The sequence below is a fragment of the Lacerta agilis genome, chromosome 2 (genome assembly GCF_009819535.1).
Source record: "Lacerta agilis isolate rLacAgi1 chromosome 2, rLacAgi1.pri, whole genome shotgun sequence".
NCBI lineage: Eukaryota > Metazoa > Chordata > Lepidosauria > Squamata > Lacertidae > Lacerta > Lacerta agilis.
The window spans coordinates 79293932-79311266 of record NC_046313.1 but is presented as its reverse complement, the minus strand read 5'-3'; the positions used below and the strand labels follow the sequence as shown (position 1 = coordinate 79311266).

The 17335-nt window shown below is 39.4% G+C and overlaps 1 protein-coding gene across 5 annotated transcripts in view; it reads left to right on the top strand.

Annotated features, from left to right (window-relative positions):
• ARHGEF3 (Rho guanine nucleotide exchange factor 3) overlaps positions 1-16066 on the top strand; it is a 121893-nt gene extending 105827 nt beyond the window's left edge. For 4 of the 5 annotated variants that reach the window (XM_033140957.1, XM_033140956.1, XM_033140958.1 and 1 more), the window contains 9 exons: positions 6060-6167; positions 6651-6821; positions 8003-8065; positions 8260-8356; positions 9616-9692; positions 11382-11639; positions 12922-13092; positions 13735-13921; positions 15328-16066. In XM_033140957.1, the coding sequence (XP_032996848.1) occupies positions 6060-6167; positions 6651-6821; positions 8003-8065; positions 8260-8356; positions 9616-9692; positions 11382-11639; positions 12922-13092; positions 13735-13921; positions 15328-15689 (1494 nt within the window). In that variant the 3' untranslated portion in view covers positions 15690-16066. Of the gene's footprint in view, positions 1-3318; positions 4079-6059; positions 6168-6650; positions 6822-8002; positions 8066-8259; positions 8357-9615; positions 9693-11381; positions 11640-12921; positions 13093-13734; positions 13922-15327 lie in introns of those variants that run through there. The other variant, XM_033140960.1, reaches the window with a different exon arrangement.
• Positions 16067-17335: the final 1269 nt, after the last annotated feature.

Sequence of the window (17335 nt, the reverse complement as noted above, 5' to 3'; positions counted from 1 at the left end):
AATTATATTGTGCTGCATAGCAAAGGTGCTTATCAAAATGCCAGTATACAGAGTGTACCAATGAAATAAAAGGCACTATCCAGGAGTGCTTATTTCCCTAGACTACAGTTATTCAGCCAATACTAGAATGGCCACTTATGAATCATACAAAAAAGGACATACATTTGCATGTGCTAATTAATATGTATAGAGGCAAATGAAGGAATAAGTGCAATAATTAAATTTTTTTTTGAAAAACAGAGATAACCCTGTTGATCCCACAGAAAAGGTACTTCTACAAGCAGATAAAACCAAGGATGCTTTTGTAACTCAAAGAGCCTTCAGGAGTGCAGCCTTACAAATCAGTGGCTTAGTTTTCCTGGGGTGTGTCTAAACTAAATATTGACCCTTGCTAGCTTGACATTGTTCAATAGATTATTTTCAACTCGGGGCAGAGACATTTCTGAGTGCAAAATATTTTACAGTATTTGTAACCAGCTTCTATGCGTATTTTAGAAGTACCTTCCAGTGAATTCAGATTTACTCCCAATGAAGTTTCTTTAAGACTGCATCCGCATGTTACATTTCCAAAAGTACCCCCTCCCAATCTGCATAATTAAAAGAAATAGCAAAGCTCTGTCTAGTTCTAAATATTGATAACTTCCTGTGGAATGGAGGTTGAATGAGGCTTTTCCCTAATGTACCGGTAGTTTTCTACTAAAGCTCAGTACTTGAGGTTATTTTATTATAACTATTTTATCTAGTGCCAATTTAATCAGTAGCAGACTAACACAAATAATATTTTTTTAGGCTTTCTGCCATCACAAATGTTGACATACCAATCCAATGTTGACCAAACTAGAAACTTTGAAAGTAAATGAGCATAGAAACCGTGCCAGGAATAAGGTGTCTGAAACAAAATGGTTCTGTTTTGTTTTATTTGTGAGGCTGGCAGATTGTATTTGAAACTAAGACTATACAGTGTACTCTTTCACCTCGTAGAGTATTCTGTTACAGTGTTAAGTGCAGACTAATTTGTTTTCCAGATCATATCATTCTAGCCCTAATTAGTGCTACATTGCCCTGTAAATAATCTTGCAACCTTCTCTTAAAAAAAAAAACACAACCAAACTTTTATTTATTGTTGATACACTTTTTGTTCTTGGAGTGTGATGAAACACATGGGCTAGCTGTTGTTGCTTCTTCTGCAACTGTCTTTATTTGCTAAATTTCCAGTTACCGGTACTTAAGTTTATACAGTCCTTTTCTGGAGAGTTGGTATAGCATAGTGGTTCTAGGCCTGCAGTGAGTAAAGGACCTTAACAGGTCTTTTGATGGTCTGGGGGGGGGGCACTCTGATAGTTTGGACCATCTTCCAAGGGTGGGATAATCACACCAGCCCACCCAAAAAGCTCAGTTGTATTGTTAAAGCTGACAGCACTCATCATTTGCCCTGCAATGTATGAACAACTCCAGGGCTTACTAGCTGCATCCTTTTTTGTTTCTGGAACCAATCTGGGAGTTAGTCTGGATGGCCATCAAAAAACCCTAATACAGAAATAGTCTTTGTGATTACAGAGTTTTCTAATTAAAGGTTTCTTCAATACTAGAGTTTGTTAATTTCAGTCACAAATTACCCAGCTTGTTAATTCTGTGATGTGGAGAATGCAAGAATCATTTTATTCAGCAGACTGTAAAAAGGGTAAGGGTTCCCTGACCTGTGGTTTGAAGGCTCTGGCTGGGTTAAGTTAGTCATGTATCAGTTTAATATAGTTTAGTCTAATTTAAAATTCTGGCTTGCTCCAAAGCTGATAGTGGTAGTTTCCTTGTTTAGAGCAAAAAACAGAGGTCAGTTGGAATGTATTTGTTTATTTCAAAGTTTTATGTGCCACTTTCCAGGGCCAAAACATTTCCAATGTGGTTTATATCAAAATTGTAATACATAATTTATCATATATCAATAAAATTACAATAAAAGATCTAAAAATATTAAAGCACATGAACTCAACCCTGGTAATCAATTGGGTGACAGATGTCATAGCCAGATTGCTCTATGTAGACTCCAAGGTTCTAAACTGCATAGGGAGCCTAGCCTGTGTGTTCACAATATCACCTTAGAGTGCAGTGAAATGGTCCCCACCTAGCATTTCATAGCACTTTCCCCCCAGCTGTTCACATCACCACTAATGGCTTCATTAGTGTCAATTTGGTTTCTGTTTGTGTACACATCAGGGAGCGTTGACACGACAGGTATGTCTTTACCTTAAGCAAAGGTGTTCACATCTTGGCTAGAGACTAATTAAGAACAGCTCAAGGACTCTAATTGATATGAAACTATTTTAACAAACAACGAGCTAAATACTGATCCTGTCTGTCATTCACTGCAATATTACCCAGCTAGCAGACTGCTCAGTTGCCTCTGTGTGCCTCCTCCAAAAACCAGGCAGCAGCAGAGTTTTCAGTTTTGTAGTCCATGTAGAACTTGCATTAGAGAAATAAAGATCTTCCTTTCTGAAGTTATCTGGTTCCATAGTTGCTACAGAAGGGGAACTGAACATGCGTTTCTCCTTCTTCCTGTGCAGCTGTCAAAGCCAGTAAAGTCAGTTTACATGGTTTTTCTATCCTAATAATATCCTCACTTGACTCTAAGCCTATTGATTTGAATGCTCTTTAGACATTCTCCTAACTGTGTGGGAGATGCTGATTTATGAGTGATTGCCCCTATACACCTGGGAGAAGCGTTGATTGACTCAGCCACACTCCCAGAGCCCAGCCCCAAAATTGGCAATGTCCCAGCAGCAGGAATGCCAATCCCGTGAGAAAAGTCAAAGGGATCCTGCTCTGCTCAGATAATTGGGTCTTTTTTATCCTTTCCCTAGCTACATGAAAGCTATCTTATGGCTAAGGAGCTTCCAAGGGTCTGGGTGAACACCTCAAAGGCACAATGTGTGCATGGCAAATTGAAAGTTAGGGGAGTGCTGAAAGTCAGCATGTCCTGCAATATCATGTGTTTCCGTCTTTTATTCAAGGACAAGAGCAGGTTGTTCTTTCAGTGAAGTTTACTGTTTATGGGGAGAAACAAGGGTGTGTGACTAAAACATCCTGAAACTCCTCATTCACTTTGCCGGCAATTGTAGTCTAAGGACAGCAACTCTCAAGCAACTTCTACATCTAATTGTAGAAACAAGCTGTATAGGTTTTTAGAAAAGATTGTTATTTTCTGGAGTCATTGAAACTAAAGGGAATATATAACCAGGTAGGGTGTTTTTAACTCTGTGCACTGTAGCGTAGCTCTATCCCAACGGGACTGCAGTGCAGTGTGATTGATGTGAAGCGTCTCTCTGTTCTGGCACAGCATCACTGGCATACTAAATAAGTAACAGCTGATGGCTGAGGCGCCATTGAGAGGAGAATCACAGTGAATGCTGAATGTCTTTTCTAGTGTGTTCAGTATTCCAGTGGTGCTGCAGTGGCATAAAAATAAATGCACTTGCAAAAAAGCTGAGCCAAGGGACTGCTGATGAAGGTGAAGGATACAGAATGCACCTCTGCTGAAGATTTGGTGCAGACTGCATTTTTTGTTTGCAACCAGGACCGCCAAGTGGATGAATCAGTTATTTGTGTGGGGTTTTTAAATATATTTCTTCCATGCTTCAAGGAATATTGTTGGATTTCAGCTTTATTTGTGGAGAAATAAATATGTGGCTGGCTTCCAGTTCTCCTCTCCATAGCTGTGCTGATGGAAGTGATATTTCTAATCAGTATTAATGAAGTTGCTAGTGCTCTGATTTCCTTCTCCCCCACCCCTACCCCCAGAAATGATTGCTAATATGAATGGCTAGCATGTGGAAGATTGTAGTCAGAGCTGGTTTATTACACCAGTGTTTTTCCTAGGAAACTAGAATTATAAGATGCTTAAGCAAACTTCATGATCATGGCTGAAAAAGAGAGGTGAATGGACTTGGGATGTTCCTGAAATGTGATTTTTGATGGGTTTATTCACATCACCTGGAAAATTTGGGTTTTTCTGTCAAGTCTTGCCTTCTACATGTGCTGCCCACGATCTCTTCAATGTCGGATGGAGATTAGGAAAGCAAGGGTAATTGTAAACTTTCAAAAAATATTTACTGCTATAGCTTTTCCTGCTTCTTATACCTTTGTTTACATTTGTGTGTGTGTGTGCAGAACAGAGTATTAATCCTTCAGAGGTTTTTGACACAAAGGGGGTTAAATAGTGAGTTGTTAATTGTATATCTTGGTTCTTGAATTGCTCTTTGATGATAGATGCTTATTGAGTTTTGTTAAAAACTCAGTTCTTTAAATACATAGTGGATGTTTTATAATTGCATAATAAATTTGAGAGATATACGTACAATCAAATGTACAAATGACCTTCGCAAATATTGTAATCTTAAATTCTCTAATTTTTGCTTGCTGGGGATCTGGTAACATAGAAATGCATAAAGATTTGACTATCAGCTGGAATAAATATTTGAGGCTAAAGACTTCTGTTTTGAAACTGTATCTATGCCTTTCAGTGGCAAGGTCATGATAACAAGCATAGCTGCTGAACCTTTTGCATTACAAGATGAGACAGGGAAGTGATTAAATGTATGTGCATGAATGTTTTAACAGTGCAATTGCATGCACACTTACCTGGGAATAAGCCCAATTGAACACAATGGGACTCACTTCAGAGTAAACATGCACAGGATTCAACCCTAAGGTGTGTGAAGTTACATATGTCTGTTGTGCATCCTTTCTCTCTCCAAAACATTTTCTTCTTGTACTGTTGATGTTTCATATGTTTGCCAGCTGTGTGCATTGAGCAAAATAATCTTAATTGTAAACATGAGAATTGGTTGTACTCATACCAAGTCTTACTAATACCATACTAAGATAGTGATTTCTACATATTTGGGGTATGAGAAAAGAGTTGTGGGGGACTTTTTATCCCCAAATGGCCTAATGAGGTCTTTTGCTTAGCGTCTTCCAGAAATTTTCAAGGGCAGTTGACCCACGGAATGCTGAGGATGTTGGGGGTGGAATGTCATAGGGGAAGTATTAGTCAGCACAGGCCCCTGACAGATTGAACCCCAGGATGTGTCTGTTAAGGCTGGTAGAGGTGCAGCATGTAGTTAGCCCCCTTCCCTGTGCTATATGGGGAGAGCTCAGGAGACAATAGGCGTGCCTGGCGTGCTCTGGTCCATGGGGTCACGAAGAGTCGGACACGACTGAACGACTGAACAACAACAACAGGAGACAGTAAAGGAAAACACAATTTTTTACCTCTCTCCACAGTTTATAGCAATCTTCAGAAATCACCTAGTCCAACATGAACCTGCTCAACCTTTGAGATAGGCTGCTGAGACCCTGCTAAGTTTTGTCTTTACATCAGATCAGATAGGTGAGCATGAGAGATGGGGCATTTTTTGGCAGAGACATCAAAATAGTAGAATTCCCTCCTAATGATGATCCTCTGGGCCTCTCTCTGTTTTGATCTGTTGCTTGCTGCTGTCTTCAGCATTTTTGTTTTAATTTCATGTCTGATTGCCTTCCTACCAGTAACACTTTACATTTTTTAAATGGAAAAGGGGAAATGATAATAACAACAACATACTCAGGTTTAATATTGCTCTCTCTGACATCTTTTGGGGGCTGCTCTTTGTCGTTTGGGCAGGAACATAAATGCATTTGGCTTTAAATAATTTTTGAAATATTAAGGTTTTTGGTCTTAAATTTTTGTAAGATTTTTTTTTTGTACTTGAATTTTGTATTTGTGTGTTATACTTTCTAAGTCATCCTGGGGGCCCTTGGGGGCCAAAAGATGACAGGCAAACTTGAACTTGCACCCGTTAGCACTATATGGCACACTGTGGAAAGTTTTCAGGATGGTGGTCTTGCTTTATCCCCACCTGAAACCTTCTGTGAGAACCAAACAATACTACAAGCCAGTTGTAGTCCTGAATAGGGTCCCCCGTTGGGGACTGGGATACATTGAAACTTCTATACTTGTATTATGAAATCGATGTGTTGGCTTTATGATTCTAACATGTAAGTATTTTGTCTAAAATTTACAGGAGCCCAGTAATAAGCGGGTCAGGCCTCTTTCTAGAGTGACATCACTAGCAAGTTTAATTCCTCCTGTTCGAGCAACTCCTTTGAAACGATTCGGTCAGACGCTTCAGGTAAAACATATTTTTTAATTAATTAAGTAGGGTTCAATACAAGGAATACAACATGTCTTATTTCTTGTATTGTTTGTAAAACATTTATTTTTGCATATTGCTCATCTATATGGAAGTAATGAAAAGCACTTTATTAATAATTTTCACTTTCAGTAAAAGCAAGTGTTTGATTTCTGTTGGATAACAATTACTGTTATGCAAGGTTGTCTCCAATGCTACTTCTACTTAGAGTAGACCCGTTGAAATCAATAGACATTACTAACTTGAATCCATTACATTTAATGGGTCTATTTTGAGCAGAACTAGTATGGGAGACAACTCCTAATGATCCTTTTTGATGCAGCTGCATCAGTTCTCATTCCAAAATATTAAACAGCATTGTGTGAATAAACAGCAGTTTAACTTTGTCATCAACAAGATGAAAAATTAACCTTCCCATCAACCCTAGCAAAGCAATAACTATTTTATTTTTATTTTTCACAGCGTTCCATCAGTTTTCGCAGTGACAGTCGGCCAGATCTGCTTGCTTCAAGACCCTGGACTAGAAATGTACCCCCTGCTAGCACCAAGCGAAGAGACAGTAAACTTTGGAGTGAGACCTTTGATGTTTGTGTCAATCAGATGCTCACATCCAAAGAAATCAAGCGACAAGAGGTTTGCTTACTTATATTCTCCTTGGACTTGCCTGAAATGACATTAAGGAATGCAAGTGGAGATACACATGTTTGTGTATACACTTTTTTTAGTCCCATTTTTCCCTCCTTGGCAGAACTAGCCACCACCTATCTCCTTTGCACACATGAAAACACTGAAATGCACAATCACTCCTTGCAATCACTTCAGGCTTTAAAAGCAGCCATCACAGCCTAAGAAGACAACACAGTGCATTCTTGCATTCCTGATGAGAGAGAAGGAGGAAGCTAATAACTGGCTCTTTCAAGCTGAGGGAAGTAGGCCTAACTGTCGTAGCATCTTCATTGGAAAAAAGAATTCATAATAAAATATTTTAGAAATGAAGGAAATGGCATGCACAGCATGGCATGGCATTCCATTCTAGCTTTGCATAGGATGCTGAATCCTACAAGTACCCTTTATTAAAAGGCCCCAGGGCATGGTCTGAAGGCACATGATTTAGCAGTCTGCCAAAGCTAAGCCAGTCTGGTATGTGTCTGATAGGATACTGCCTGGGAACCCCATTTATTTATGAGTTTGAGTTTTGTATGCCACCTTTTGCCAGTAGGCTATTCATCATTATTTTAGGGATGATGACTTGAGTTTCATAATAAAGGGAAGGATATTAAATAAAGGACAGTATTTTAATAGACTTAAAGCTTGGTCTCATTATCTTCTCTTGCTTTGACAGTTAGGAATGGAAGAACCTGACAATTTCATTTCTCTGTGTCTAATTATTTTAATTCAGTTCTCGGCATTTCAGCAATTTGCAAATTTCTTTTTAAAAACTCATAAAAATTCTTCAGCAATTTAGTGTGGATTTTTCCTAATAAATGAAATTTTGCATGCAGTTTTGATTAATACACAAAATTTTGCAATCACTTTCTCCAAATATAGTGCATTTTTGTATGTTGATATGCAGTTTTGTAAACATTGCCTGGTTGGATAACTGTATTGTAAAATTAAGATGTGCACAAATTTCAGTGGATTGCTATGTTGTGTGTGTCCACCCCCCCCCCCCGGAAAATCCTAACTGAATTGAGCTTACCCCAACCCTATTTGGCACTGTGGCAATTTGGAATTGCCATTTATCCATAGTTTAAAAATGGTATCTGAAAAATTTTGAAACTGCAAATTTATCAAGGTTATATCTTCTGTTATAGGCAATTTTTGAACTTTCACAAGGAGAAGAAGACTTGATAGAAGACCTGAAGTTAGCAAAGAAGGTATTATATACCCTTAAGTATTTTGTGCCTCTATTGAATTTGTTCACAGGCAGTTTCAATGATATGTATGTATAGATTAATTCAAATACTGTATATAAAAGCTTTAAGGCATAAGAGCCAGAGTTTAAATGTTATCACCAATAAATGGAATTTCAAATATGTATTTATTAAATGATTTTTCTATCTTTGTGCAGGCTTACCATGACCCAATGCTTAAACTTTCCATAATGTCAGAGCAAGAATTAAACCAAATATTTGGGACACTGGACTCTTTAATTCCTTTGCATGAAGGTATAATTCTTTCTATTCTATATGCAGTTGCTAAGAGCCAAATGTTTGAGGAGCATTGTTTGAGGAACTGTTGAATTATATTGGGCTGCAGACTGAATAAAACACTAATGAGCTGAATTTAATCTGAAAAGATTCTCTACAAAATTTATCTATGGAGGAAAAATGTACATTGGAATGGGCACTTTTAATTTTACCTGCACTACAGAAGCATTAGTGTCATTAGTTGTCATTCCTGTCTGTTGATTCCACAGTTCCCAACTTTCATTGTCAGTATTGAGACACATCTGGGAATTGGTTTGGGTACTACAAGAAATTATATTTACACGGTTAAAGTTTCATTATGAGAGTTGAATGTTCCCAACAGAACTTAAGTCGGAAAAAAATAGAGGGAAGTAGATGTCTAAATGCTGGGGGACGGGGACGGGGACGGGACTTTTCAACCCAATATAGGTTTTTGAGAGGCATATTATAAATAATTGTGCATTTCAACTTCTTAATAAGGTTTGTATAATCATGATTGGGTGTGTGTGTGTGTGTGTAGTGGATGGTATTCATATGTTTCTACACAGATTAGACATAACTATTCACTGAGTCTCCTGAAATTACATTTTTTAGTTGAAAGCAGTTACAAGGAAGGGCTCTGATTTGGATTTGGAGTACCTGTGCTGGGGAAGAGGACTGACCCATTCATGTCTGTGTGAAAATTTAGGTCCTGACCTAATTTTTCCTCCCACTGGATGGGGGATAAATACCAGCATGATACAGGTAGCTGTATTTCCCCCTAGGTGAGCCTACTAGCAGCTTCTTTTGGTGGGATTTTGATTGGAAAATCAGTTGTGGTGAGGAATGGTTATGCCCTCTCCTATTCTGTAGCACTACTGCTTCCGTCAAAACCAGAGTTCTCGGTTCCTCTTTGTTAAAAATAGAAATGTGGGGAAAGCTAATCACAGTTCTCCCATGCCTTGTATAGTTTGGCACTGAAAGAGGATCACTAGCAGGGTGTATCACCCAAGTTTGTGTATAGCCTTTTTCTCATGGGATAGCTCACTGCTTTGTGAAAATAGGGGTGTTGTATCATTTGACAGGAGTTTTATAAGCAAATAGTGATAAACAGGCAGATGGTCAAAGGCAATGAAAGGCTCTCAAACAGTACTTGACAAGGTTGAACTTTACTATAGAAAAGTCATCAGTATTCTTTTACAAGCTGACCCCACCCCACCTCAATTAAGTTTTTCATGTTTTTCATGTATTTACATCAGATCTTCTTGGACGGCTAAAAGAAATTAGGAAGCCTGATGGATCTACAGACTGTGTTGGTCACATCCTTGTGGGCTGGGTATGGAAAACTTTCACAAATGGTTAATTTTGTTTTCTTTTTATATGCTTCCTCATTTTTAAGGTTTAAAAGTGAAAACTGCCAATAGTAAAATGTGCAAAGAATGGGCAGTGATATTGGGATTAACGAACAGTCTGGCTGCAATATTTTTTTGTGTGAATTGCATCAGTTAATTAATCAAAGCCATGTTTGATCTGAGAACTAGTACCAAGCAGTAACACTGCAGGAAGGGTAAGGATATGAGAACTAACTCTGTGTTACATAGGCAGGGCCAGGAGTCAAAATCAGTAGTAGCCAGTGTGGTGGGGCAGAGCCATGCAGCTGCCCTCCTGATACCAGCATCACTACTGCTTACCTGCATATGGCTGAGGCACGACAGTGTTGACGTTTTGCAGATGCACCAGCACAAGAACCAGATTGGCTCCCACAATGCATCTGTGCAGTCCTGACCTGGCCTCTATGCTGTCCTGGCGGAGCCCTATCCGGATAAACTGTACAGTGCTAGTGCCAGGACGGCGGTTGTGAACCACCATGCCAGCTGGGACAAGTTTCTGTTAGTAGTGTCTTATTCTCGTGTAGCACCCTGGTAGAGACACATGCCTGACTGGCATGTTCTCTCACTCCTGGTGGATCGTTTGGGAGCTTCAGAAGTTTTCCTCCGCCTGAACATCACAGCGACTGATGCCTTGGAGACATCAGCACACTTAGGGATCCCCAAAGTCTTCGCAGTTTGCATAACAGAACCAATAGCACAGCATTTTGGCTAATCTACTTTATTTACACTCGGAGCAAAGAGAGAAAGCAAAGGACAATAGTCCCACTTCACGTAACACAGTAACAAAGTGTCTCCGTCACTTCCCACACTGTGGGATGAAAACATACTCCGTCATGTGAAAGACAACAACCCCATGACTGCAGACACGGGGAATGAATCTCCAACAATTTCAACTCACTTTGTGAATGCCACAGCCAGATTCCCATATTGGCAAACAGTAAAAGTTTTCATATGTTTATTATTAGTTATTGAATTTATATAGCGCCCTTCATCCAAATATCAGAGGGTGTGATCTGTTTCGTAAAAGAGTTGGCTGTATTGATACAGTAGTAGACACCACCCATTGCTACTACCAATTGGAGAGCCTGCATCATAGCTCTCCCCCAGACTAGTGAGTGTGCATAATAGGGCCTTCTAGGCAGCGACTTCACAGTGGTGGAATTCAATTCCTGCAGAGGTTGTTATCATATCTTGGTGTTGCCTATGTGTTTTTAAAGGTTCCGTGGAACAGATTTGCATTTTAAAATATTGTAAGCTGCTTTGTGTAGAACTTTCTCAAAGAGTGGAGCATAAATAAATAAATAAATGAGTGTATCTGGCAGTATGGTATTCCTAGGCAAAGTGTAACATCCTAGCAGGTAATACCAGTATGCCACATAGGATTTTTTGTGTTTTACTGGCTCAAGAGATATTGCACTCATTCTAAACACCTGCTTATTGGATTGTAAGTTTCTAAGAAATATTCCCAGTGACATTACACTGCTAGATGGTAATAAGTGACAAAATCAGGCTTCTAACCGGTATCGTCCGGTAGTAGCAATTATCATCAATTGTATTTTCAGTCAGATGGGTGGAGTAATAATAATAATAATAATAATAATAATAATAATTCCAAATATTTATTTTTCCTTTAGTTGCCTTGTCTAAATTCCTATGATAGTTACTGTAGCAACCAGGTAGCTGCCAAAACTTTGCTGGACCAGAAGAAGCAGGATCATCGGGTTCAAGACTTCTTACAGCGTTGTCTAGAGTCCCCTTTCAGCCGTAAACTGGACCTGTGGAATTTCCTTGATATCCCAAGAAGCCGTCTAGTGAAGTACCCACTACTGCTTAGAGAGATTCTGCGACACACGCCAAATGATCATCCAGACCAACAGCACATCGAAGAAGCTGTATGTGTTTAAACAAAGTAATACCTTATCTAAAGGGCAAATCATTAGAAGTAGATTCACATATCTTCTCTCAGAAAGATGTGTGTATATTTCCCTTCTCTTGTTAGATTTCTGAGACTTTTTAGGCTTCGGGTATTTTAAAATTGCTTTACGCTGAGTAGCTCAAGTGGCCCTTGGAATGCACTTTGCAGAGGAAGTATCCACTGACCTGGTGTGTATATAGATTCTGCCATTCCTTGCTAGATGTGATTTATGTGAGTGTGCCAGTTGCAACATGTTCCTTTACACTAATGCAAACTGCTACTGGAAATACTGGTTGCATCTTTGGGCATGCTGGGACATTTGTTTTATCATTGTAACCACTTCCCTGATGCAAGGCTGATAGCTTAATATATTGTTGCATGCAATCATTGGTGGTATCCTAAGCCTTACATATGTTGTGGCTTTTAGTTGCCTCTTATGAACATAATGCAGCTTTCTCCCCTAAATTTTCCAAAATTGTATTTTAACAGTACAACTCATCTGTCATGTTCAAATAGCAAAGGCACAAGGGAGCTGTTCTCATTATTCCCACACAATTTTGGAGCTCCTTCTCCTTGAAAATGTGGTGAAGCCTGGATTTGAGCATCTTTCAGAAATCCTGTAAAACTGTTTTTCTTTCAGTTTGTTTTTTAAAAGCTTCAGTTAAACAAGAAGCTTGGGGAAAATAGGTTTAATATTGTTCTAATTCAAGGAAATTGTGTGAAGAAACTTCACATCATTGGCCTTCAGATTTTATTTTTTAGACCGCATTCCTATTACTGTACATACTGCATCCTAAACTGCTGTTTAAACTTGAGAGAGTATAAAGTGTTAAACTGCTTGGGCTCTGTAACAAGCAAAAAAGTAGCAGTTATCTAGGAATACAAAATACAAAGCCCCGCTGTTTATATGTAAGCAGAAAGGAACGATGAGAATTTAAACTTTATTTAGATTAGTTGAATAAAGGAGCTCTGTTTGCACGACAGATTTCCTCTCACATATATATAGCATACGCCTGCTCACAGGACATAATGAGGAAGTTCTTGCTTATAGAATTCCTGTACATGCATTAGAGTCACTGATTGATGCTTAAAATGGAAAAGCCATATTGAAGTACCAAACACTCACATGGCCTCTTTTTGCTCATTACAGAAGTCCATTCACCTGTTTTGTTTTTCCAACTATAAACCTATTAAGAAATGCTTTCAAAATTGGCTTGGCAATTTATGACTTATTTGTAACCATTTCCCCCCCTCCCCAGATTAATATTGTCCAAGGAATAGTGGCAGAAATCAACAAAAAGACGGGTGAATCTGAATGCCAGTATTACAAAGAGAGGCTAATCTATCTCGATGAAGGCCAAAAGGACTCCTTGATAGATGATTCACGTGTTGTGTGCTGTCATGGTGAACTAAAGAACAACCGGGGAGCGGTAAGGAATTAATTTTTAGGAAACAGGAAATATTGTTTTACCTCTTTCTTAAGTATTGTTCTCTTTTATAATCAGTGTGAACTTCTTTTTAAATGTAAGGATGCAATGGCTTGCTTTTTATTATCAAGTCTCAGAAGTGAGAAAGAGATGCTAACTGCTTTTAATTTAGGGTTAAAAAAAAAGCAGGCTTAACAGGGGTTAGAATGACGGTGGAATATAGAATAGCTCTTCCTCATTGTGGGTAAGAGATAAACTGATCTTTATCTAATTTTAACACCATTGTCATACTTGTGCCATAACTGTGGAACACATTTCTCAGAGTGCTTGAAAGACGCCATCCTTGCGTACTGTTGTTCTTGTTAGGCAAGATTTAAATATACTAGTACTTTCTTACATCGTGGAACTTGAGACAGCATATATCCAATTCCCTGGTGGGCTTCCCATACAGTCAGTGGCCTAGACTCAAACTTACCTTCAAGAAGGTGGTTGCATCATGTGCCTTCAGACTATGCTATTGGACCATTTCCACCCATCTTTGGTAGTATTATTTAACTAGATGCTAGTTTAAGGGGGGAAAACTAGAGAAGTGATAAGCAAATAATGTATGAGTGACAACTCACAAATCATTTTTATTTTTGTCAGAAATTGCATGTGTTTCTCTTCCAAGAAGTACTGGTAATTACTCGAGCTGTTACACAGAATGAACAACTCTGTTACCAATTGTATCGGCAACCCATCCCTGTGAAGGATCTTGTGCTAGAAGACTTGCAAGATGGAGAGGTGCGATTGGGTGGATCCATACGTGGCGCATTTAGCAACAATGAGAGAAGTAAGAATCCATTATATTATATCTCTTTTATAAAATATTGAAATTTAGTCATGCGACACAGTACACTTCCAATATATTTTCTGGAAGTATAAGCCAGCATGTCTCATTCATATAAAAAAGGCAAACTAATTTTTCACTTTAAAAAAGAAGAAGAAGAAACAAGATTTTCAAAAAGTAGTATGTCAGCTTACAAAATCAAAACATGCCAGGAAAGACAAAAGATACCTTCATGTTTTCTATTGGATACTCTTGCAGGAATTGGTTTTAAATGATAATGCTAAGAACTTACTGCTCCAATCTGTTCTCACCAGCAGTGACAGACTTTGAGCTTTACTATTTTAGCGGCTCCCTGTGCAACACCAGAATTTGGCGCCTCCCACCACCGCCACCTCTTGCCTTTTGTTGCTCGTCATTGCTGAAGTGTCCTCTGTGGCACCCTCTCGGCTCAGTGCCCAATTTGAACAAACCAGTTGCACTCCCCTAAATCTGCCACTAGTGAGATTTGGTGAAAGAGTTTTGCAAGAGTAAATGGCTGCCATCGCTTTGGAAGAAAGGACAGCAGCCCATGCCCTTGCCCAGCATCACTGAATTAATGAGGACAGCACTGTGCATATTCCCAGATACTGACAAAATACCATGAAGACCAGTGGCATGCTTCTCACAAATGTCATTCCCCTCTTTGTCATTCAGTGGTTGCTTGTACTTATAATCGTTACATCATCTGACTGGCTGCTGCTGATTGCCAAAGATGGTTAGCATTGCTGAATTTTTGTGTGTGACTTTCGTTAGAATAAAATAAAATGGTGAGGAAAGAGGACAATTCTGTAGTAAAACAAGCTGAAGAAAGCAGAAAACTTCTTTTCTCTCAAGCGGGCCTGCCCAGCTCATAAACCTTGTATAGTGGTCCACCCATGGCTTAGAACACTACAGTGGTACCGCTAGTTACGGACTCAATCCATTCTGGGGTGCCGCTCGCACCCTGAAAAGTCCATAACTAGAGCGCTGCTTCTGCGCGCACACATGACACGATAGAGCACTTCTGCGCCTGTGCAATGCGTGCTGAACGTTTCTGCGCATGCACAAGCAGCGAAACCCGGAAGTATTCCTTTCTGGATTTGCCGCGTTCGCAAGCTGAAAAGATGCAACATTAACCTAACGCAACACGAGGTATGACTGCATTTCCTTTTGCTTCTGCTTCCATGAAATTTCTAAACTCTGTGGAAGGAATCATGTGGGAAGCTTCGTACATGGATGGTGGGCTGCATTTCTCTTAGTGGGATCCAAGTTGTGCACTCTTCTGGTACATCATTAATGTAGAAGTATGTCTATTAACCCCCCCCCCCACACACACACAATGTCCTCTTCCAAGAAGCATTGAATATACTAATGTGGCTCATTTATTTCAGTTAAAAACTTCTTCAGAGTCAGCTTCAGAAAGGGATCTCAAAGCCAGTCTCACTCACTGCAAGCAAATGACACCTTCAACAAACAGCAGTGGCTCAACTGCATCCGTCAAGCCAAAGAATCAGTCTCTTGTGCATCAGGCGAAGTCTGGACACTTGATTCTGAAGGCCCCTTACTAACACCATCGAGTACATCATCAAGTAGGAACAGAATGCCCCGGCAGGAATCTAAGCTTGAGCAAATGGACCAATCAGATAGTGGGTCTGACTGTAGTATGGACATCAGTGAAATCAGCATTGACTGTGACCACATGGAGCAGACATACCCTTGGCAGACTGACAAAGAGATAGAAAGCAATGTCTGACAACAACCACATAGTGGTCTTCTGTGTCTTACCTGTACAGTATTTGCATTCCATATATGGAACAAGAAGCACTTTTTAATATTTTTGTCACATTGTCAACTCAGTCTCTATTATATTTGTACCTTTCAACCATAGTACTGTAACTGCTGGTGTGCGTAATTTGATATGGCAACTATAATCCTGTGATAATTCTATAAACGTCTCTGTGGCTGAGAGAGGTACTTGACCAATTATTTCCAATGTCTTGCTGGTAGATATGACCTCTAAACTACTGTTTTTATGCATATTACGTAACAAGAATCTCTGTTTTATAAAGTGCCCTATTTTGACCTCTCACAAGGCAGCCACACACAAGGACATGAACAAAGCATTTTAAAGTTATCACATCCAGAAATTGTTTGTGAATGATGTGTGCAGGTTTCCAAAAAGCTTGAAAGACTAAAACTAAGAGTCTCATTGATTGGTGACTTTCATCATGTTAATTTAACAGTTATGGCCAGTGCAGAATATATATTTTCTCAGTTCACAGATGCAAGCTAAAGGGTCATTTGAAAGTAAGTTGTGTGCCAGTACTGAATCTTCAGATGAAAATTCCAGAGTTTATATGATGGTGTTTTCTGATAATCAGATGGTAGTTTACCTACTCTCCCATTTAAAATAAAGCATTAAAAGAGTAAAGAAGCTGAAACATCCAAATAATTGGTTTAAATTGCTGTGTTTTGTTTTGTGTAGCCCTTTCTATGTACACAGCCAGGCAGTTTGTATGCAAAATGTTGCTTCTAAAATATTAACATTTTAGCTGTATCTAATGTTATACTACAGGGACACGGGTGGCACTGTGAGTTAAACCACAGAGCCTAGGGCTTGCTGATCAGAAGGTTGGCAGTTTGAATCCCCGAGACGGGTTGAGTTCCCATTGCTTGGTTCCAGCTCCTGCCAACCTAGCAGTTCGAAATCACGTCAAAGTGCAAGTAGATAAATAGGTACTGCTCCGGCGGGAAGGTAAATGGCGTTTCCGTGTGCTGCTCTGGTTCACCTGAAGCGGCTTAGTCATGCTGGCCACATGACCCGGAAGCTGTACGCCGGCTCCCTCGGCCAATAAAGCAAGATGAGCACTGCAACCCCAGAGTCATCGACGACTGGACCTAATGGTTAGGGGTTCCTTTACCTTTACCTAATGTTATACTGCCTCAGGATAGCCGTTATGTGATGTCTACAAAAAATAAGCCTTTCTTCTGTCATCCTAAAATTTTCTCCAGCATCCACTGCCTGCTCTCTTATGTGGTTCACAGATACAGACACTTCTATTAAAAGACCTGTATGGGGAACCTGTTCAGTGTCATCCTCAAGGCCAGAATTGAGAACAAAGCTCAGGTGGGCTCCTGAGCTTAACACCACATGTTAATAAAAATGTCCATTTCGCATTGGCTCTGTTCAGAGAAATAACCTCCATGTTATTTGGGTGTGTTCTGGCTTAATTATGATGAGAATAAGGGGTGACTAAATTCAATTTAAAACTATGGTTTGCAATCATTTTTCTAATGCAACCCACCAAAGGAATTTTGCTTATTCAGGAGTCAGCTACAAACACGCACGCACGCATGCGCACACACACACTGTATATTTCTAGATTCAGGTAAGTAGCT